The sequence below is a fragment of the Gopherus evgoodei genome, unplaced genomic scaffold (assembly GCF_007399415.2).
Source record: "Gopherus evgoodei ecotype Sinaloan lineage unplaced genomic scaffold, rGopEvg1_v1.p scaffold_31_arrow_ctg1, whole genome shotgun sequence".
NCBI lineage: Eukaryota > Metazoa > Chordata > Testudines > Testudinidae > Gopherus > Gopherus evgoodei.
The window spans coordinates 6,259,970-6,283,523 of NW_022059983.1; the positions used below are offsets into that span (position 1 = coordinate 6,259,970).

Consider the following 23,554-nt stretch of genomic DNA (forward strand, 5'->3'; position numbering starts at 1 on the left):
GATCGCTTTATGGGGAGAGGATTCAGTGCTAACAGAACTCCGTTCCAAAAGATGAAATGAAAAAATATTTGAAAACATTTCCAAGGCCATGATGGAGAAAGGTCACACCAGAGACTCACTGCAGTGCAGAATGAAAGTTAAGGAGCTCAGACAAGCCTACGAGAAAACCAAAACAGCAAACAGAAGGTCCGGGGCAGGGCTGAAAACATGCCGCTTCTACGCTGAGCTGCATGCAATTCTAGGGGGCTGCGCCACCACTACCCCAGCCCTGTCCGTGGATTCCGAGGTGGGGGTTGTAATCTCAGCCATGGCTGAGGATTCTGAGGAGGGGGAAGAGGAGGAGGAGGAGGAGGAGGAGGAGGAAGAACAGGGCGACCTTGCAGCGAGCACACAGCACTCCGTTAGCCCCAACAGCCAGGAGCTTTTTGTGACCCAGACAGAATTACCCTCCCAGCGCTCCCAAGCCACTAGCCCAGACAGTGAAGCCATGGAAGCGCCCTTTGGTGAGTGTACCTTGTAAATATAAAACATGGTTTAGAAGCAAGCGCTTTTTAATGATTGATTTGCCATGAGGGCTTGGGATGCATTCGCAGCCAGTAAAGTTACTGGAAACATTTGTTAACATGTCTGGGGATGGAGCAGAAATCCTCCAGGGACATCTCCATGAAGCGCTCCTGGAGGTACTCCAAAAGCCTTTGCAGAAGGTTTCTGGGCAAGGCAGCCTTGTTCCGTCCACCCTGGTAGGACACTTGACCACGCCATGCATGTAGCAAGTAATCGGGTATCATTGCATGACAAAGCATAGCTGCATATGGTCCCGGTGATTGCTGGCATTCAAGAAACATCCGTTCTTTATCTCGCTCTGTTATCCTCAGCAGAGTGATATCGTTCATGGTAACCTGGCTGAAATTAAGGAATTTAATTAAGGGGACAGAGATGGCCATTTTCCTACCGGGCTATTGCTTAAAAGAAATCCTTCCTTGCACGTAGCAAAGCAGGGGGAGGGGAGGAAGGATAGCGCTGAGCTTTTTTGCGTTTTGGGCAGCAGGAATCTTCCCAGCTAGCAGCCACGTGGTGGTGGGGGGGGAGAAAGGGGGGTGATTAGCAGTGATCTTCCATGATACCAGCCATGCGGTGGGGGGAGGGGTAAAGCAATCCAGAGAATTGGATTGGGGAGGGGAGGGGTTGGCATCTGCTGCTGCTTGTTAACAGGAAAGAAGCATCAGAGGGCACTGTGTATATGAAGGCTGGAGAAGCTGAAAGACAGTGGCTTACCATGCAAGCTGAATTGTGATGCCCGGACCTGCGTCTGTGAGATCTCTAATACCAGAGCCGCAGGCACTCAATATTAAAAGATGCAAAATGCGACCTTGTAGTGAAATCACATGTGCTATGTAAGGTGAATAGTGTTGTTCACTGTGAAAGAGTATAACCATTGTTCTGTAAAATGTATCTTTTTAAATACGTCTCTCCCTTTTCCCCTCCCTCATGCAGCTGCACACTTTTCAAGCCTCCCTACTCCATCCTGAAGGCTCTCTCAGATAAGGCGGAGGAAGAAGAGGATGCAAGACGAAATGTTCTCTGAAATCATGGAAGTAACCCGCAATGAAAGAGCTCATCTGAAGGAGTGGAAAGACGTGGTAGCAAAGTACAGGAAAGATGCCAGTGAACGTGAGGACAGGAGAGACGCTCGAGATGAGAGGTATAGGTAGGAAGATCAGCTGTGGCAGGATGCAACGTTGGAGCTGCTGCGTGATCAAACTGATGTCCTCCGACGTCTGGTGGATCTTCAGGAGGAGCAGCGGGGTCAGAGAGTGCAGCTGCAGCCCATGTTTAACCACCCTCAGTACTCACCATGTTCCATATCTTCCTCACCCAGATGTGTAAGAACGTGTGGGGGAAGGCTTTGTGCACCCGCCCACTCCACCCCCCTGGACAGTCCAACCAAAAGGCTGTCATTACATTGAAATGTGCTTAATGGCCTTTTCCTTCCCTCCTATCCTCCTCCCAAACCACACCCGGGATACCTTGTTAATTCTCTGCCTCTTTTTATAATTACTTTTTAATAAAGAATACATGCTTTTGAAACGATAGTGACTTTATTTCCTTAAGCAAGCTGTAATTGAAGGGGGAGGGTGGGCTGCTTACAGGGAAGGAGTCAATAAAGGTGGGGGAGGTTCATGAAGGGAAAACAAACTCAGCAGTCACACCGTACCCTGGCCCGTGATGAAACTCATTTTCAAGGCTTCTCTGATGCGCACAGCTTCCCGGTGAGCTCTTCTAATCGCCCTGGTGTCTGGCTGCGTGTAATCAGCAGCCAGGTGATTTGCCTCAGCCTCCCACCCCTCCATGAAGGTCTCCCCCTTACTCTCACAGATATTGTGGAGCACACAGCAAGCAGCAATAACAAAGGGGACATTGGTTTGGCTGAGGTCTGAGCGAGTAAGTAAACTTCTCCAGTGACCTTTGAGACGCCCAAATGCACATTCTACCACCATCCTGCACTTGCTCAGCCTGTAATTGAACAGCTCCTGACCACTGTCTAGGCTGCCTGTGTCTGGCTTCATGAGCCAGGGCATCAAGGGGTAAGCTGGGTCCCCCAGCATAACGACAGGTATTTCAACATCCCCAACTGTTATTTTCTGGTCTGGGAAGTAAGTCCCTTGCTGCAGCCGTTTAAACAGAGCAGTGTTCCTGAAGACGTGAGCGTCATGAACCCTTCCTGGCCATCCCACGTTGATGTTGGTGAAACGTCCCTTGTGATCCACCAGTGCTTGCAGCACCATTGAAAAGTACCCCTTGCGGTTTATGTACTGGGAGCCCTGGTGCTCCGGTGCCAAGATAGGGATATGGGTTCCATCTATGGCCCCCCCACAGTTAGGGAATCCCATTGCAGCAAAGCCATCCACTATGACCTGTGCGTTTCCCAGAATCGCTACCTTTCATAGCAGCAGCTTAATGATTGCTTTGGCTACTTGCATCACAGCAGCCCCCACAGTAGATTTTTCCACTCCAAATTGATTCCTGACTGACCGGTAGCTGTCTGGCGTTGCAAGCTTCCAGAGGGCTATTGCCAATCGCTTCTCCACTGTGAGGGCTGCTCTCATCTTGGTATTATGGCGTTTCAGGGCAGGGGAAAGTGTAGGGATATTTAAAGGTTTATATTAAATATGGTTTATGTGAGAAATGATTTATTGATTTATTGTTAATTAATACTTTAGAACTTAAGGTTTATGTTAGAAGTAAAATTGGAATGATTTATTGATTTATTGTTAAGTGATACTTTATAACTTAAGGTTTATGTTAGAAGTAAATTTGTAATGATTTATTGTTAGAAATAGCTGTGTCTGTGTGAAGCCAAAGAGATACTTTGTATAAAACTTGTTAAATGTCAATAGATTCTAAGCGCCTGTTCTCTAAGTGAAACTTTGTAGCGCTAAATTGGGCAATTGACTCAGCCCGGGAGCTATCAATTGATTCTGTAAGCTGCTAAATTGGGTAATTGACTCAGCGCGCAAGCCGTCAATTGACCCTATGCCTCAGGCAAAACTGTATAATTACTACAAATAGAGACCCCCACCTCTGTAAATTCATTTTTATCTAAAGATAAAAAGTGTATGTGAATGAGTGCCTAGTTTAACACCCCAAAAGATAAAGAGTGTATGTGAATGAGTGCCTAGTTTAAATGATGAATGAATGGTTAGGGAGTTACCAGCCTGAAAAATTCAGTGTCTGCCGAAGAAGGTGTCAAGTGGAATCAACCAGATGACCCGTGGAGGGCGAACTGGAATCCACCCCAAGCACCTAACAAACCTCTGACAGAATGGAGCCAGCCACCTGCTGATTGATCTAGCAACAGCAGAATGAAACAACTACCATGAACTAACCTAGGGAAAAATCCCTATAAAACTGGACTCTAAAGACTGAGGACTTTCAGTCTCTGGTTCTGCTGCCAGCCTCCAGGAGCATCAGGTGCACCTGACCCGGACTCTGCTCCACTCTTGTGTACAGGGTATATGTAATCATAGGAATAAGTAGCCAAACAACATTGTTTGCTGTTATCTTTTATTTTATTATGGTATTGACAATAAATGTGACAAATGTCTTATCCCCTTTAATAAGATCCTGCTGGTTTTTACTGGTCTAATATAACTGGTACAACAAAAGCAAGTCACAAAATTCAAAGAAAGTGCTCTTACGTATGTGAAAGTTTCGCAGCCACTGCAAATCGTCCCACACCTGCAAAACTATGCGGTCCCACCAGTCTGTGCTTGTTTCCCGGGCCCAAAATCAGCGTTCAATGGGTAGAAACTCCCCCATTACCAGCAGGAGCTCCAAAGTGCAGGGGCCCGCAGTGTGAGAGAATTCTGTGTCCATGTCCTCATCACTCTCATCTCTGCGCTGCCGTAGCTGCCTCCTCCTCGCCTGGCTTTGCAGTTCATGGTTCACCATAGACAGCACGAGAATGCGCGAGGTGTTTACAACATCCACTATTGCGGTATTGATCTGAGCAGGGTCCATGCTTGCTGTGCTATGGCGTTTGCTCAGTTCACCCAGCGAAATGGTTGTCAGCTGCTTTCACGAAGGGAGGGGTGAGGCTGTACCCAGAACCACCCGCGACAATGATTTTTGCCCCATCAGGCACTGGGATCTCAACCCAGAATTCCAAGGGGCGGGGGAGACTGCAGGAACTATGGGATAGCTACAGAATAGCTACCCAAAGAGCAACGCTCCGGAAATTGACGCTAGCCTCGGACCATGGACGCACACTGCCGAATTAATGTGCCCAGTGTGGCCGTGTGCAATCAACTTTATAATATCTGTTTTATAAAACCGGTTTATGTTAATCTGAAATTATCCCATAGTGTAGACATAGCCTGAGTCGCCCAGGGGAGTGGATTTGTCCTTGTACAGAGGTAAGATTATAGCACAGACATGGTGTGAGCAGGTGATGCAGCTACACCTGAGCTGTAAAGCATTTGCTGTGCAATGTCTGATTTGCAATTACCACATACCAATTACCTGTTGTTTTTCCAGGAGGAGCAGTGGGAACTTGAGATCACTGACAGCTTTAACCATAGTGCATAATTAGATTCTGCGCAGTCTTCTTCTTTGCTTTTGGGGACAATAGTTATTATTGTTAAAAGTACCATCTCTCATCACTGTTTCCCACCCACAGTTTTACCAGTGAAGGAGTCTGAATTGTTGGCAACCCTACAATACCCATCCAAAGCTGTGATTTTGCTTATTGCTAGTGATTGTGTCCGGGCTTCCAAAGAATCAAGAAGAGTGAAGAATTTCCTTATTCTGGGCACAAATAAGCAACTATTGTAACAAAGTGGCAATTTTTCATAAAGTTTTGTTTGAATACTGTATGTGCCTCAGTTTCCCCTATGTGCTGGATGGTTAAATAGGTGAGTAAGAGGGAAAGGTTGTTTATTCTTTGCAGTGGTCAGGTGTGACTGATGCCTGGCTGTCTGAGGCCTGGCCCCATGCCTATGGAGATCCCAGAATCTGAGAGCATCGGACCTGTGGATCCATGACAGACACACGTACAGGATACCGTGTCTATAAATAGTTTTATTCACAATATTACATTTTGAGCACAGATTTCGAGAGCAAATCTTGCCATTCAAAGATTATGCGGGAGCACAGTTAAGATTGGAAAAGTGTTTCATTTTAAAGTCAGATTTTCTAACCTGTCCTTAAAAAGCCTAGATAAATAATCAGATCAGCTTGGAAACTGGGATGGTCATTCAGGGACTAGGATAGAACCTGTGTTACAAATCTGAGCTCATTTGATCAAAGGCTTCTTGAGATACAGGCAAGGTCAGACTAAGACAAAGGTCCTAAAGCCTGAGCCCATCGCTCTGAGAGGTGAGCTGCCCCGAGTGTATCCAATGCAGCAACACTGACTGAGTTTGCAGAGAGCCTGAGCCCATTGCTCTGAGATAGAACTATCGTTTTAGGGAAAATTGGGATGGTTTTTACATGAAAAATGTTGACCTAGTAGAATTGGTAAGTTGGTCTCTGGATTTTAAGAACATTACAAATGTCATGTATTCTTTCTTATTAGAAATCTTTTGTTGGTTTTCAACCAAAAAGGTAGAAGGCTGCTGGTGGAGAATTTTCTCCATACCTGGGAACTTCCTACCACTGGAAATCTGTCCGTGGCAGCTTTTCCATCACCGGTGTAGTGGGAAGGCAGAGGCATGTTGAGGATGCGGGCAGGAGTCTTCGTGGATCCCCCACTGGCCTCACCAATTTTGGCCCCACACAGCCCAGAATTGCACCAGAGCTGGGTGGCTGGAGAAGCGGATCTCAGAGTGGAGAACCAAGGTAAGCAAGCTACCCCCTACCCCTCGGGTCAGCAATCAGATCTACCCATAGGGAAAATATCTAAGGAGACATTACAGTTCAGAACCCTAATATAGATTTAAAAGCTGCACGGGCGTTTGATATGAGCCAGCTCATCAAAGATGTGATAAATGCAATCCCCATCACTTAGGCCGGCGGGTTTTCTCACAGCCTCACCCAGTCGTCAGGGATATTCTGGTCCTGCTCTTTGGGGAGGGGGGGGCGGCGTGTATCCTGCCAGTTTGCTGCTGACCAGCTCGCCACAGCTGGGAATTAGCTACTCTGTTCCTTACCCCTGCAGTGGCCATGACTGAGTGGGCTTTATACGCCCATCTCTCTCCTCAGATAACAGGGTGTTTTACTCAGAAATTGCACTGGTCTGAGAAACGTACTCTCAGCATTCAGGCCTGCATCCCTGAGGGCTGGACTACAACAGCCTAACACAGCTGCATGGGGCCTGGGTTCAGCAAAGCACTTGAGCACACGTGTGAGTCTCATTGGAGTAGGGGGCTGTACCGGTACCTCCAGGTACATTGTGGGCCTGTCTGAATGGTGCATTCGAGGTCAGGCTGGGGGGCAGGGCACTTCTAAAAATGGCATCCCCCATCTGATACTGGACGAAACCACTTCCGGTTTTGTCTTAGTAACGGATGGAGGACAAATGACCCTGGAAGAGGACTGCCCAGTTCAAAGCCAGAGAAATGGCCTCTCTACACTGGAGTGACTGGGAGATCAGGACATGTTTAAATACGTTGCTCAGATGTGAATTAGGAGCATTATGAGACCAACATATTCCCCTGGCTGCACAGCCACATTAGTGATCCTTGCATTGCCCTGAGCCGGTGGATGGATTTTTGGCATTCTTTCCGCTTGCCCCACACTGGCCAATGGAAATGAACTGGCAGAAGGGAGGAATAAGCTGTGTCCACCTGTCCCAGATCCCAGTCATGTCCCCCCTACCACCCTGCTGGAGGGGAACCCAAGCTTCTGGCTCCCTGGCTTCCCAGGAGTTTTAAGCAAACAGAGGATGAACCATGTCCAGACCCGGACCTTAGGGTTGCAGCTGCCTGGAAAACAATGGATGAGGTGAGCGTGGCACCTGCAGTCACCCCAAGGGGGCAACATTGAGACAAAGCCCTCTCCTGCACTTAAAATGCCCTCTCCCAGAACTCCTCCCCCGGCTCACTGGTTAACTGTCTACCAGGACTTGCAGTAATACTGAAGCACATAACACACTGAGTGTCCGTCTCCTCAGCAAACATCCCCCCCACATCCCTGGGCAGGGAGTTTCAGAGCCTGGGTCAATTGACTTGGTCTCATGCTGTGAAACCTAGACAGCGTGTGGGGGGGTGTCTTGGCTCCTTGGCTCAAACCCAAGCGGGTATGCCCATGTGGGTGACCCTGATGCTAAGACCTACTGCTGTGGTGGGGCCTTTTTTGTATCTCTCTTTTGCTGTGTTTTCTCTCCCCTCTCTCTGGACAGGGAAGATAAAACTGTTGCTTTCTCCCCTAGGCTGCAGCTCTTTACCAGAGCGATTGTGGTCAAAGTGCCATGGCTGAATGTCAAGTACCTTCCCGGTGTGTGCCTGCTGCGTGCCCTGTCGGCAGAGGTGGATCCGGCTTTCTACGACAGGGTGATACAATTTCATGCATCACCCAGAATTCAGAAAGTCTGTAGACAGCTCCCCAAACCATCACACCAACCCTCCCCCAGAACACCAGGGCAGCGGGAAAAGAACTGTGACTCCCTGGCCAGTGGGCTCCCTAATAAATCGTAAGCATTGATTTCGCTGACAGAGGGACACAGAAATATAAAATGGGCCAAATTCTCTGGTGGCATAAATTGGAGCTACATGAGTATGGAGTTTGGCCCCATATCTGCTCTGCCTCCTACAATGACACTTTTATCTTGTGCAAGATGAGTAAGGATCTCTTTGAGAGAGCCCGCTGCAAAGCTCTCGCTCTGTGACGGCGGAAATCCTCTGCTAACGTTCGCAGCAGGTGGGGGAAATCAAACTTGTCAGGGGCCCAGCTGGATATGAGGAAAACGTCATTTTCTCCTCCCAGGTGCAATGTACAGTCCTCTCTGATTGTCCGCAGGGCGCTCTCCTCACAGACGTTTCTTCTCCGTGCAGATGTCACGTCAGAGTCCACTTTGGAACAGTAAAAGTAAAACATCTTCCCCAGTGATTGAATCTCCTCCACAACTATTGACTTGTTGATTTACATTTCAAACAGTTTTGATTTTGACTCAACCTCAAATTCTCCCTCTGCCCCCTTCCCCCCGCCCGACTTTTCAAACTTGCCACAAACTGAGAAATCCCTTATTTCCCCAGCTCTAGTACCTCCCCACCCTCTTTCTCTCCCCGGCCTGGGGAGTAGCTACAAAGGGGATTGTAAACAACTTGGAGACCTGGCAAACAGCCTAGGCCTGTTGAAGACATGGCTTTTAGCTACAGCTGGGAGCCTTTCATCTGGGGAATCATACCCCTAGTTCACAGTGTAGAAATAGCCTATGCTGGCAGATGTCTAGTGTAGACATGGCTGCAGCAGCTGCAGTGGGTTTTGATCAGTACAGCTAGTCCTATATATGAAGGGGAATATGCTAGACCAGTGTAAGGCAGCTTTACCCCAGAGTCAGTGTGTGTGTTCTAGGGGCTGTCCCAGTATAACTGTATCAATGGAAAAGCACATACATAGCCAACATATGGGGCGGCGCTGGGGGGTGGGGTTTGCAGGGACTATAGCCACCCCCAAAATTTGCCTTAGCCCACCTGTAGCAACCCCTCCCAGAGCTGGGCGCCCTGCCAGCAGCTACCAACTGCATTCTGGCCTGTAGCAGAGTCTCCCCTTCTTTGGGACACTGATCCTTGGCTGGCACGGTGCTGGGGGAGCTTGCCTGACTCTAGAGGTGGCCGTGCCCACGTGGGTCTCCACTGACTTGGGGCGGGGGGCAGGGAGCCTGTCTGGACTGGTTCCCCTGGCTCAGGAGTGGGAGCTGCAGCTGCTGTGGGACTGAACAATCATTCATGCTCCTGGGTGCTGGGTTTAACGAGACACTCACTCAGGGTATGGCTACACTTGCAGCTGTACAGCACTGGGAGTTAAAGCTGTCTTCGTACAGCTGAGCAGGGAAAGTGCCGCAGTCTGTCCAAACTGACAGCTGCCAGAGCACTATTGTGGCCACATTGGGAGTGGTGCATTATGGGCAGCTATTCCAGCATTCAAGTGGCTGCAACATGCTTTTCAAAAGGGGGGGGTGGAGTGTGACAGGGAGCGTGGGGGAGAGAGAGAGTTGATTTTTGGAGCCTGACACTCTGTCAGCTGCTGCCTTGCAAGTTCCAACCCCTTCCCCCACCCCTCTCTCATTCACTGAAAGCAAATAGCCCTCTTTGTTTTTTGACTCACCGACCAGATAAGCAGCCTCCCTGAAATGGACCACCCCCTCTCCCGACCCCCGTGATTTTTGTCTCCTCAAGCCCCTTCCTTCCCCAAGCAAACACTAGCTGTGGGCATTCCAAAGGCAGCTCCCTGCCTCTGCTCGAACAAACAGGAGCTGTGTTTGGTTTTTTGATAAGCAGCTTCAGGAGCCCCGAGTTCACAACAAAACAAAGAGAGTAATCTTTACTTAAAAGCATTATAGGAAGCTTCCGGAGGTCAGTTACAGGGTAGTAAGATTATTCCCTGTTTACAGCAGCAGCGCTATTCTCTTTATTCCTCTTGGGGAGGTGGAGTACAAGCAGCGCTGTAGCCAGGGAGCTACAGCGCTGTATGTGCCTTGCCAGTGTGGACGGGGAGTGAGTTATAGTGCGGTAAAGCCACCACCAGCGCTGTAACTCTCCAGTGTAGCCAAGGCCTCAGGCACACACGCAGGCTCTCTCATGCACCCCCCCCCCACACACACACACTCATTCGCACACTGGAGGAATTTGCTATTAGCAACAGAGACAGGTCCTAATTTCCTTAAAAACTGCTGTCTGTAGCTGATTACTACAAATAGCAGTTTCTTAACAGGGAAGAGCTGGAGCAGAGACAGGTCCTACTTTGCTAGAAACTATCTGATGTAGCTAATTCTTACAGAGAGCAGCTTTTCACAGCTAAGGTGTGTGAAACTGCTACCTGTAGGAATTTGCTGCCTGTAGCAGGAAGAGGTAGAGAATTGTTATCATTAGCAGTTATTGATACATATGGTTGTTCTTATGCGCTGACTTCTCCTAATTTGCTAATACTTGACAGTGGTGTGGGATGGAAGCTTAAAGTATTCAGCTTCCAAACAAGCTTGCCTGGATTCATCGTAGTGGGACACGGGACACGTGGAGGATAATTTAAAATCTTAATTTTGTTAGGGTTCGCCTTCAATATACTTCTATGCTGGTGCGATCTCTGACCATTATAGTTCATCAACTCAGCAGACACACACAGTTGCCTCGACTGAGAGAGGTTTTTGATCAAAGGGACGGTAGATTCCAGCAAGTTCCTGAGGTAATAGCTCATTGGAGATATGGTGTGTGTTTCTCAGACATAAAGAAAAACTCACCAGGGAAATGAAGCCCATGTTCACTGTCAACTATCTGTGATCTGGAAGTGTGGTTGAAGACATGGTCAAAAACAACCTCAGAAAAAAGTGTTTACCTCATTATTGAAGTCTGGCCCACAATCTGTCAGTACAAGCTGTGGACGTCCAAGTCGCTGTAGAATTTCATACATTTGTTTTGACATCTCAAATGCTGACTTATGGAAATGCTTCAACCCATCTTGTAAGGTAGTCTGTGGCTGAATGCTTCAACCCATCTTGTAAGCCAATCTGTGGCTGCCGGTATATCCCTCCTTTGTTGCCGGGAATGGCTCTGTTAAATCCATTCCCACCAATTCAAAGGGCCGACTGACCTGTATGCAAGGGAACCGGTTGAAGTCATAGTTGGGATTTCTCTTATTTCATATTCTCAATAAGCCCAGGAAAAGTATGAGGATGGGCTAAGATTCATTCAGGTGTTTAGGTGGAACTGGCCATACTGCACCCTAAAGGCTCAGGAACAAAGAGGCGCATAAGAACAAAATATCATTTATTTATTGAAATGTCTTGACTTGACTTCCGGGTGTACAACTCATGTTTTTAGAATTCCTGTGGTTGTCAAGGTATCTTGGGATCGTAGATGTGTGTTCATTGTGTTCTGAAGGTCAAAACTATGAACGTGTTCAACGAAGAATTAGATCAGTGCCTCAGGACAGGTGCATCAGCTGTTAGCCAAGATAATCAGAGCTCCATGTTCTGTGTGTCCCTAAAGCCTCCTCTGCCTGCCAGATGTTGGGAGTGGCCAATGGGATGTTTCACTCAGTGACTGCCTGTTCTGTTCATTCCCTTAGAAGCATGTGGCACTGGCCGCTCTCAGAAGACAGGATACTGGACCAGACGGACTGTTTGTCTGATCCACTACAGCAGCTCTAATGTTCTGCAAAAATTGCAATCGACTTTTGCCTTTGAGAAAGACGATACAGGAGATAGGATCCGGCCTTTAGTGAATACTTGAGAATCAAGTTCTACACACAAGAAATGGCCTGTGGAAAACACTAAGGGCTGGACCGAGAGGCCAAATCACAGCTGCAAAATTGCAATCCCCATCGGTGGATTGACTCAGAACAAAGGTTTGACACTAGGCCAGAAATTCAGTCAGGCTGGAAGTTAGATGATCCAACAGGATAAACATCGGCTCAAAAAATAAGAAGAAAAAAATAGAATTAAACATTCAGGGAGTTCAGGGAATCCCAGCAGCAGATAAGACAACTTGGGAAACTGGGAGCTCCCAGGAAGCAGAAGAACCTTGTCTGACAAAAGCCACAAGGGCCCAAATCTGCTCCCAGCCTGGTGTAAATCTGGAGTAAGTTAGGTTAGGGTGGGGGAGGGGCACTGCAGTGGGGGGGCCCTCTAGGCAGGGTCTCTATGGTTAGGGTGGAGGAGGGGAACTGCCAGGGGGGCGTACTAGGCAGAGTCTCTATGGTTAGGGTGGAGGGGGGCACTGCAGGGGGGCATACTAGGCAGGGTCTCTATGGTTAGGGTGGAGGGGGGCACTGCAGGGGGGTATACTAGGCAGGGTCTCTATGGTTAGGGTGGAGGGGGGCACTGCAGGGGGGCGCTCTAGGCAGGGTCTCTGTGGTTAGGGTGGAGGAGAGGCACTGCAGTGGAGGACGCACTAGGCAGGGTCTCTATGGTCAGGGTGGGAGAGGGGCACTGCAGTATGTGGGACACTCTAGTTCAGGACTCTATGGTCAGCATGGGGGGGATCACTGCAGTGGGGGGTACTCTAGGTGGGGTCTCTATGGTTAGGGTGGAGGAGGGGCACTGCAGTGTGTGGACACTTTAGTCAGGAACTCTATGGTTAGGGTGGAGGAGGGGCAATGCAGAAGGGGCACTCTAGGCAGGGTCTCTGTGGTTAGAGTGGAGGAGGGACACTGCAGTGGGGCGCGCACTAGGCAGGGTCTCTATGGTTAGGGTGGAGGGGGCACTGCAGTGCGGGGCACACTAGACAGGGTCTCTATGGTTAGGGTGGAGGGGGGGAATGCAGTGGGAGGCACACTAGCCAGGGTCTCTATGGTTAGGGTGGAGGGGGGGCACTGCAGTGGAGGGCACACTAGACAGGGTCTCTGGTCAGGATGGAGGAGGGGCACTTCAGTGGGGGGCACAGTGGGCAGGGTCTCTATGGTCAGGATGGAGGAGGGGCACTGCAGTGGGGGGCGCACTAGGCAGGGTCTCTATGGTTAGGGTGGAGGGGGGGAATGCAGTGGGGGGCGCACTGGGCAGGGTCTTTATGGTCAGGATGGGGGAGGGGCACTGCAGTATGTGGGACACTCTAGTTGAGGACTCTATGGTCAGCATGGGGGGGTCACTGCAGTGGGGGGGTACTCTAGTCGGAGTCTTTGTGGCTAGGGGAAGGGAAGGACACTGCACAGGGTTGCCAGGCGTCTGGTTTTCGACCAGAACGTCCAGTCGAAAAGGGACTCTGGCAGCCCTGGTCAGCACCACTGACCGGGCCACTGAAAATGCGGTTGGTGGCGCAGCGGAGCTAAGGCAGCCTCCCTGCCTGCCCTGGCTCTGCATGGCTCCCGGAAGCAGCAGCATGTCCCCCCTCCTGCTCTTAGTCAAAGGGAACGTTAAGGGGCTCCGCACGCTGCCCCCGGGCCACGCCTCAGGCACCAGCTCCACAGCTCCCATTGGCCAGGAACCACAGCCAATGGGAGCTGTGGGGGCTGCACACATGGATGGGGCAGTGCGCAGAGCCGCCTGGCTGTGCCTCTGCATAGGAACCAGAGGCGGGACATGCTGCTGCTTCCGGGAGCCACCTGAGCTAAGCGCTGCCTGGAGCCTGCACCCCTCACCCCCTCCTGCACCCCAACCCCCCTGCCCCAGCCCTGAGCCCCCTCCGAAGCCCTCGGCCCCAGCCTGGAGCACCCTCCTGCACCCCAAATCCCTCATCCCCAGCCCAACCCCAGAGCCTGCAACCCCAGCCAGAGCCCTCACCCCCTCACCGCAACCCAGAGCCCTTTTCCAAACTCTGAATCCCTCAGCCCATCTTGACCCTCCTCCTGCACCCCAAATACCTCATCCCCAACCCACACCAGTGCCCGCACCCTCACTGGGAGCCTTCACTCCCCTATATCCCAACCCCTTGCCCCAGCCAGAGCCTGCTCCTGCACCCTGAACCCCTCATTTCTGGCCCCACTCCAGAACCCACGCCCCCAGCCCAGAGCCCATACCCCCTCCCACACCCATACCTTCTGCCTCAGCCTAGGGGGCTCACTTTAGGGGTGGGGTCTCTATGGTTATGGTGGCAGTGGGACACTGTAGTGTGTGGGGTGCTCTAGGTGGGGTCTCTGTGGTTTCGTGGCAGGGAGGCAAGATTGGGGAGGGAAGCATACTGCAGCAGGGGAGGGAAATTCCCCATAGTGCCCCACCTCTCTGAATGCCCCATAGCATCCTGCCCCCATAGATCCAGGCTCCGTTCTTCCCTGCTGTGTTTAGATCAGCTCCTCAGCCCAGTCAAAGCCGCCTGGCTCCCTCTTTTTGAATGATACATTTTGTGGTACAGGATTGCCACAGTATTGTCTCTGGTGAAGACGCTAGTGAAGAATGAATCTATCTATCTATCTGCCTATCCCCATCCACCTCATCTATCTATCTATCTATCCCCATAGACCCCATCTATCTATCTATCTATCTATCTATCTATCTATCTATCTATCTATCTATCTATCTATCTATCTATCCCCATAGACCCCCTCTATCTATCTATCTATCTATCTATCTATCTATCTATCTATCTATCTATCTATCTATCTATCTATCTATCCCCATAGACCCCCTCTATCTATCTATCTATCTATCTATCTATCTATCTATCTATCTATATCTATCTATCTATCTATCCCCATAGACCCCCTCTATCTATCTATCTATCTATCTATCTATCTATCTATCTATCTATCTATCTATCTATCCCCACACACCCCTCTATCTATCTATCTATCTATCTATCTATCTATCCCCACACACCCCTCTATCTATCTATCTATCTATCTATCTATCTATCTATCTATCTATCTATCTATCCCCATCCACCTCATCTATCTATCTATCTATCTATCTATCTATCTATCTATCTATCTATCTATCTATCTATCTATCTATCTATCCCCATAGACCCCCTCTATCTATCTATCTATCCCCATTCACCTCCTCTATCTATCTATCTATTTATCTATCTAACAGACCCCCCTCTATCTATCCCCACACCCCCCCTCTGTCGATTGACAGCAGCAGGGATCTGTCTATATTTTACATACCTTCCCCCTCTTGGGTAATCCCAGAGCAGAGCAAGTGAGTGGTAGACCCTAGTCCAGTCCCAGCTTTGATGGGAAGCCTGGTCCAGTTGCTCCATGGGATGGTGCATGACGCCCCCTAGTGGGCACTGATGGAATAATCTGGACCATGGGGGAGGGGTCTTTCCTACTTCCTCAATCAGGCCTGGTCTACACCTGGGGGGTGTGGGGGTCGAGCTAAGTTATGCAACTTCGGCTACGTGAATAAGGTAGCTGAAGTCGACGTATTTAGATCAACTTACCACGGTGTCTTCGCTGTGGTAAGTCAACGGCTGATGCTCCCCCGTCGACTCTGCCTACACTTCTTGCTCCGGTGGAGTACCGGAGTCGATGGGAGAGCGCTCGGCGGTCGATTTATCGCAGCTAGACTAGATGCGATAAATCGACCCCTGCTGGATCGAACGCTGCCCATTGACCCAATGCATAATGTAGACATGCCCTCAGTGATCAATGGGCTCTAAAACAGGCAGGCCTGTGTCCGTTTTACACCCATCTCTCTAATGAGGCTGTAGATCATCACATTGTCTGTCCAAATGGCCAATCATGTTTGAATCCTAGTGCTGGCAGTTTCCAATGGCAGGGAGTTCTGCAGGTTAACGCCATCTCAACAGAAAACACTCCTCATTTATCCTCTTTAAATCTAAGGTGTTAAAAGGATTTTTAATCCAGACCCGGAGGATTAGGGGGTCATCCACATTATCCGTGGTGGGTGGGTCTCTGTTGATCCTAGAGGGCTCTCTCGCTTCCCTCCACCCTCTCAGTGAGATGATTTACTGTAGCACCAATGTAACTCAGATCCAAACCAATGTGTGGCTTTCGCTCCCTCTCATGGCTGGATCCTGTAAAGTGGTTTAGGGAGCTGTGATGCCGCACAGCTATAGATGTGTCTCCTTTAATTCCAGTGTTAAACACTCGTGTGTTTATTCATTCTCCCCCACCAAGTCCAAAGTGCAATCCTGGTGCCCGGCATCTTTCCAACAAGTGCTCTGTGCAGGAAGCAGAGCTGCCCTGGCATCCCCAGGCGTAGGGGGAGGGGAAGCTGCTTTAACCCTTTAGGACAGAGATCGACAACCTTTGGCATGCGGCTCGCCAGGGTAAGCACCCTGGTGGGCCGGGCCAGTTTGTTTACCTGCCGCGTAGTCAGGTTCGGCCGATCACAGCTCCCGCTGGCCGTGGTTCGCTGCTCCAGGCCAGTGGGGGCTGTGGGAAGCGACGCGGGCGAGGGATGTGCTGGCTGCTGCTTCCTGCCACCGTGATCGGCCGAACCTGACTACGCGGCAGGTAAACAAACCGGCTCGGCCCACCAGGGTGCTTATCCTGGTGAACCGCGTGCCAAAGGTTGCCGATCCCTGCTTTAGGGTCTCCAGCCCTGGTTGGTGGGTCCTGCCACAAAAAAATATTTACGTTTAAATAAAATCAGTTTTTTCAGCTGAATATTTTTCAGTTTTATGACAAAAAATTTGGAATATTTTAAGAAATACCACCCCCACCCCAGTAAACAAGCCCCATTTTCCAACAGACTCTAGGGTCTGTAGGAGGGTGGGTATGATTAAAATTAAAAATGAGGAAATCAGTTCGATCATCACAAACACACACACGTAATCCCAGACACCCCCACACCCACAGACTCACTATCTCACAGACGGACACATGATCCAAGACTCACGTTTACACACACAGGCCAGGACTCAGGATTCTACACACCACACACAAACACAGAATCTAAGACTTACACACACACACACACAATCCAAGACATGGTTACACACGCATAATCCAAGACTTGCTATCACACACACAGATTCACACACACGGTCCAAGGCTCATGAGGACACACAGACACACAGAATATGAGACTCATGCTTTCACAAACCCAGAGTCCAACATTCACAATGACACACAGACAGACACACAGTATCTGAGATTCATGATTACGGACAGACACACACACAGGACAATTTTCTCCTGTCTGTTTTATTCAGTTAATCCCACTAAAGGGAAAGTTAATCCGAGCTGGGCGCGGGAACCTTTGGAAGGGCTGCGCCCGCCTGCCACCTGCAGTGTGGTTATCCGGGGCTGTGTGGGGCTCAGGAGAGGAGTGGGGCTTAGGAGAGGACGTTCGCCAGCAGGACAGTAACAAGGGCTGGGAGGATGAGTCTGGCTGGTTCTGGAGCCATGCTGGCCACATAGGAGGCTGGTCTGCATTCGGCCGTGGCGAGATCTGTATTGACCCCTGGGAAGCTCCATTTGAATTGTATATTGCTGCAGGCAGACTCGGTGGCGCAGCCTTTCATGGTGGTGTGCACGGTTGCCTCACCTGTGAGGGACAAAACAGGGGGGTCAGTGTCTGGGGACCTATGGCCTCTTGCGGCTCTGACCCTATACGACACCCTCCCCCTCCTCCTCTGCGCCACTCTTTGCTGCCCATCTAGACCTGCCCCCAACAGTCTCTTCTCCTCTGCTGTGATGTAGTCTTATTCTGTGGACCTCTGGGCAAGTCATGTAGGGCCCTGATCCCTAATGAACTTTAGAGCAGGCCTGTGTGAGTCCCGCCATTCACCTGTCCATGGTGTAGCTCACTGATGGTGTGAGAAGTGGGATCCCTAAGAAGCTCTCAGTCAAGGGGTCTGTACAGAACCTGGCATGTTGGGACCAGAGAAGAAAGAAATATCTCTGGGACCTCCATGTCGAACCAGCTGGGGGATTTCTGTAGGAGTCCCTGGGATGGTGTGTTTGCGCCATCATTTTTTCTGTATTACTTTTGATTTGTAAAACAGTAGGCTCTAGAGACACCATGGCAGTATCCCGTCTCCATCAGTGGCCAGCATTAGATTCTGCAGAGAAAGGGATCAATACCCCCCAATATGTGGGATAAGCTCCTCCTACTCTAGGTCTCGTCCTGATTGCTAATAGCTACAGATCACCTTAAGACCTGAAAGAGGAGGTTTAATATCCCTGCCAACATTTTTACGATCATTTATTATGATCACTCCAATAAGCATACAATCCCTTTTTGAATCTTGCTCAACTCTTGACCACAGCAATTTCTTGTGGTGGGGAGTTCCGCAGACTAACAATTTATTGACTGGAAAGTGTGTTTCCTTTAATCATAATGAACTTGTCCCTTTTCAATTTCACTGAACATTCGCTATGTCCTATCCTGTGCCAGCGGGCGTTCAGGAGTTCTCCATCTCTCCGCTCTAGTGCTCAGTGACATTTTTCAGATGAAATTTTTTTTCAGTGAAAAATGCAAATTTGACTACTTTGAAACGTTTTGTGAATTCAAAATCACCCTATCGTTTCAGCTGGAAGAAACCCCATAAAAAACAAACTCTGGAAAAAATAGAATGTTTTCACTCTTTTGGTTCAAAACAACTTTTCCTTCCAACCAGGCCCGGCTTTAGCAAGTGCAGGGCCTGATTCAAACCGTTTCAGTGGGGCCCCAGCAGGGATGACTGAAAAAACAAACAAACACGTGAGGCTTGTACTCACCAGGCGGCACTCCTAGTCTTCGGAGGCAGGTCCTTCACTCGCTCTGTGTCTTCGATGACACTGAAGGACCTGCCGCTGGAGTGCTGCCCAAGACCCGGAGTGCCGCCGAGTGAGTAAAAATTAAAAAGGAGCCTCTAGCCAGGGAAGGGATTCTCGGCCACTTGCCCCACCTGGAGGCCCTGCCACTGGGCGCGGGGCCCTCTTAGGCGCGGGGCCCGATTCGGGGGAATTGGTAGAATTGGCATAAAGCCGGCCCTGCTTCCAACATTCTGTTTTTTAAAAAAAGACGTAAACAACACTAACCACCCCTCAAAATCAAAACCAGATGTTTCGTTTGACTCAAAATGAAACTTTTTCTGACTTTTCAGTTTGTTGAAAGTGCCAAAAAAATAATTTTCTATGGGACCGGAAACAACTATTTTCTTCCAATTTCTGGTGTTGGCATAGAACTGAAGATCTATCTAGCTATCTCCCTTATTTGTTCAGCTCTGTGCTTCTCTATCACAATCATAATTTCACATGTTCTACCATGTCGCCCCTCTTATTCCCAAGGAAAAATAGCCCCAGTTGTTTCCCTTCTCTCCGCAGGCTTTTAAAAACCTTCCTTGTTACCTTTCTCCACACTCTTATGAATTCTAAAATAAAACCCCAATGGGTGTGTAGGGAAACAGAGGTAAAGTGAGGAGAAATCACAGGGACAGAATCCAGGCGTGCTGAGACTTTGCCCAATTCTTCCTCACCACAGGGGATTGCCTGTGTGCATGGCTCCCTCCTGGATGGGGAAACTTGAATGGAGAAACAGCCAAAGGGCAGTTACCGCTTTTCACGGTGCTGCTCATACGGATGCACTGGGTCTGGGCTCCTGTACAGCCAATGATCTCTTCATTGCAGTGATGGGAAAACACGGAGATGCAGGCTGGGCAGCTCCGGCCATTCAGGGTGGTGTTAGCTGGGGGCACTGGGAAGAAGTGGAGCAAACGCAGTCAGCTCGGGGCACGAGCCCCAGGAGGCGTCGGGGCAGGGGGAGCAGCTGGGGGCTGCACAGCTCAGCCCTGGGTGCCCCCTGCAGGGGGAGCTGTAGCTCTGGGGACGCCAGGGGCAGCAAGGGCAGGGGAAGGGTTTGCAGCAGGGAGCCCTGGACCCTGCCCTGAGTGGGGCCAGCTGGGTTCACACCTGGCAGGAGCCTAAAACCCCACCCACTAAACTTCACCCAGCCAAGGCCTCAGTGTTATTCAATGGGGCGCCCCTGCAGGGCATGAAGACTACTCCCAGGGGCTGAGTGTTATTCAATGGGGTACCCCCTGCAGGGAAGGAGGACTACTCCCCGGGGCTGAGTGTTATTCAATGGGGCACCCCCTGCAGGGAAGGAGGACTTCTCCCCGGGGCTGAGTGTTATTCAATGGGGCACCCCCTGCAGGGAAGGAGGACTACTCCCCGGGGCTGAGTGTTATTCAATGGGGCACCCCCTGCAGGGAAGGAGGACTTCTCCCCGGGGCTGAGTGTTATTCAATGGGGCACCCCCTGCAGGGAAGGAGGACTTCTCCCCGGGGCTGAGTGTTATTCAATGGGGCACCCCCTGCAGGGCATGAAGACTACTCCCGGGGCTGAGTGTTATTCAATGGGGCACCCCCTGCAGGATGGGAGGACTACTCCCAGGGGCTGAGTGTTATTCAATGGGGCACCCCCTGCAGGGAAGGAGGACTACTCCCCGGGGCTGAGTGTTATTCAATGGGGCACCCCCTGCAGGGAAGGAGGACTACTCCCCGGGACTGAGTGTTATTCAGTGGGGCACCCCCTGCAGGGAAGGAGGACTACTCCCAGGGGCTGAGTGTTATTCAATGGGGCACCCCCTGCAGGGAAGGAGGACTACTCCCCGGGGCTGAGTGTTATTCAGTGGGGCACCCCGTGCAGGACGGGAGGACTACTCCCAGGGGTTGTTATTCAGTGGGGCACCCCCTGCAGGGTGGGAAGACTACTCCCAGGGGCTGAGTGTTATTTCATGAGGCACCCCAATGGATTCTTTCATAATCTCTTTTCCATTCTCCCACAGAGACACCTGCAGGGGTCAGGAGGAGGAGAAGGGGAAGTGAGGAAGGGGAAGAGCTGGAGGGAGAAGGAGCAGGGAGACAGAGATGGAGCTGGATACCGGTAATGGAGGCTGTTTTACAGGCCTGCCCCACACAGCAGGCGATGTTCATGGTCACAGAGATCCCGTTCCCAAAAGTCATGAAAAGAGGACTGAGGCGGCACTGGCGGGAGGACACGCAGGCCTTGATAAAGCTAGGACTCTTAATCTCGCCTGCATGGGAGGAAGAGGAGATGAGGCTTCATTCACTGGTGTTGTTGTCTCTGCCTTCCCATCACAACTCTTCACATGTGTGATCAAGCTAAAGATGGGGAAACTGAGGCATCACATACAGGAGGAATGACTCACCGCAGGTCAGTATAGAACCAGAAATGCTGATACCCACTGCTGCTCCCACCCCCTTCCAGATCTGGAGATAGAAGCCAGTAATCCTGGCTCCCAACCCCCACTACTCTAACTCACCAGACCTCACTCCCTTCCCAGAGTCAGAGATGGAACCCAGGAGTCCTGGCTCCCAGCCCCCACTACTCTAACTCACCAGACCTCACTCCCTTCCCAGAGTCAGAGATGGAACCCAGGAGTCCTGGCTCCCAGCCCCCACTACTCTAAATCACCAGACCCCACTCTCTTCCCAGAGCCAGGGACGGAACCCAGGAGTCCTGGCTCCCAGCCCCTGCTACTCTAACTCACCAGACCTTACTCCCTTCCCAGAGTCAGAGATGGAACCCAGGAGTCCTGGCTCCCAACCCCCACTGCTCTAACTCACCAGACCCCACTCCCTTCCCAGAGTCAGAGATGGAACCCAGGACTCCTGGTTCCCAGCCCCCCGCTCTAACCCACTAGACCAGGCCCACCTCTGGGTACTGGGAAGAGAATGAAGGAGGGCAGACTCCGAATCAGACTGTGTTCGGGGCTAGTTCAAGATCTCCTGGACCCACCTATTGTCGTCTCTGATTTAATGATCCCGCAGGAGTCCATTTGCTCATTGCAGACTTGGACATTGCCCATACAGCTGTCATGTGGGCTGTAGCAAACCTCGCACGAAACACAGGTCCCTGTGGAAGGAAAGGCAACATGATTCATCTGTACACAGCCCTCGCTCCACTCTCTCAATTCCCATTGACTCCAATGGAGCTACAACCCATTGACCCCAGCGGGGATCTGGCCCTGAATTTCTTGGTTTTGTGCCAGTGTCGTCCCTCCCTCTATAGCAAAACTGAGTGAGGTAGCTGAGAAAGGGGAAAAAATCTTTCCCTCTCCTAGAGCTCGGTGAGAGCTGGAGGTCCCCATCTCCCCAGAAAAGATCAGTGGGGAGAATTTCCCCCACACAGGACAGGTGGTGAGCAGCCCCCCAGCCCAGGGGCAAGATCTCAGCACTGGGGCATATTTCACCCTGGGAAGGAGAGTTCCTCCCCTCCAGAGCAACTATTCCAAGGTGAGTCTTTTTCTGTCAGCACCGGGCAGGGATTCCAAGACCCTCGAGACCCCGTTCTCACCTGTCTCCAGCAGGGCCGAGAGGAGGCAGAAGAGGAGAGGTGTCTTCATGGTGCCGGGGACGGAGCTGGACTGTGCTGTGAGCCAGGGGTCTCTGACTCAGCCAAAGTTCTGGCCGGAAGTTGGCAGTTATCAACAGAGGTGAGGGCGATGTTGCAATTAGCGTCACCCAGCCCAAAATTGGAAGCAGGAAGGATTTTAGCTGGAGGCCTCGGAACATCAACACAGAGGCCCCGCAGGAACGTAAGGGCTGGATGCTGTGTTCATCACATGTCCGTGGGCGAATCAGTGCACTGCCCTGGGTTTGACTCCGGCCTTGGGCGCTGGCTGCGTGGGCCAGGGTGACCCTGGCACCTGCAGCGGGCTCTGGGGACAGATGCCGGGTTTGCGACACTCGCTTTCTCTCTGGATCGGAGGGGCTGAGGACGGCCCTCCACTGGGAAGTGGTGACGGTGGAGCGGGACGATGGGGGACCCTGGCACAGGGAGAGTGTGGGGCCACGCAGAGCCTAGGGGTGCCAGGTTTGCCCAGGTTAGCCCCTTCTCTGTGATCGCTGTCCCTGGGAAATCTGCAAGGATGCTCTGTGCATGTGGCCAGGCTGCTGGTTCACGGGCTCAGGATCATCCTGGGTGTCCTGGGTTTTTGTATCTCAGAGGTGGCAACCCTAGAGCCTCTGGCATTGGAGGGGGCAGGGGAGAAAGGGGGAAGCACAGAGCCTCTGGCATTGGGGGAAAGGGAAGATGAGGAGGGGCACAGAGCCCCTGGCATTGGGGGGAGGGAGAATGGGAGGGCACAGAGGCCCCTGGCATGGAGAAGGGAGTATGGGGGGCACAGAGCCCTGGCATGGGGAGATGGGGGCACACAGAGACCCTGGCATTGGGGGGAGGAGGAATGAGAGGGCACTGAGCCCCTGGCATGAGGAAGGGAGGATGGAGGGACACAGAGACCCTGGAATTGGGGGGAGGGATAATGGGGGGCACAGAGCCCCTGGCACTGGTGGGAGGAGGAATGGGGGGGCACAGAGCTCCTGATATTGGGTGGAGGGGGAATGGGGGGCACAGAGCTCCTGGCATGGGGGTTGGGAGGTACACAGAGCCCTTGGCATTGGGGGAGGGGGAATGGGGGGGGCACAGAGCTCCTGATATTGGGTGGAGGGGGAATGGGGGGCACAGAGCTCCTGGCATGGGGGTTGGGAGGTACACAGAGCCCTTGGCATTGGGGGAGGGGGTATGGGGGGGCTGGGGGGGGGCACAG

The 23,554-nt window shown here is 51.2% G+C and overlaps 1 protein-coding gene across 1 annotated transcript; it reads right to left on the reverse strand.

Moving 5' to 3' along the window:
• Nucleotides 1-17,230: 17,230 nt before the first annotated feature.
• Nucleotides 17,231-22,435, reverse strand: LOC115640547 (phospholipase A2 inhibitor subunit gamma B-like). The gene is made up of 5 exons (XM_030543396.1): nt 22,303-22,435; nt 21,745-21,861; nt 20,867-21,019; nt 19,538-19,678; nt 17,231-17,545 (listed from the first exon to the last, which is right to left on the reverse strand). Exons 1-5 carry the CDS (start codon nt 22,349-22,351, stop codon nt 17,334-17,336), a joined length of 672 nt encoding a protein of 223 aa, XP_030399256.1. The 5' UTR covers nt 22,352-22,435; the 3' UTR covers nt 17,231-17,333.
• Nucleotides 22,436-23,554: the final 1,119 nt, after the last annotated feature.

What these genes read in the sequence shown, in the direction of transcription:
- LOC115640547 (XM_030543396.1), bottom strand. Translation starts at nt 22,351, where the DNA reads ATGAAGACACCTCTCCTCTTCTGCCTCCTCTCGGCCCTGCTGGAGACA. An exon ending in CTCGGCCCTGCTGGAGACAG is followed by an intron (nt 21,862 to 22,302) that starts GTGAGAACGGGG and finishes TTCCTTCCACAG; the next exon opens with GGACCTGTGTTTCGTGCGAG. An exon ending in GAGCAGCACCGTGAAAAGCG is followed by an intron (nt 17,546 to 19,537) that starts GTAACTGCCCTT and finishes TGTCCCTCACAG; the next exon opens with GTGAGGCAACCGTGCACACC.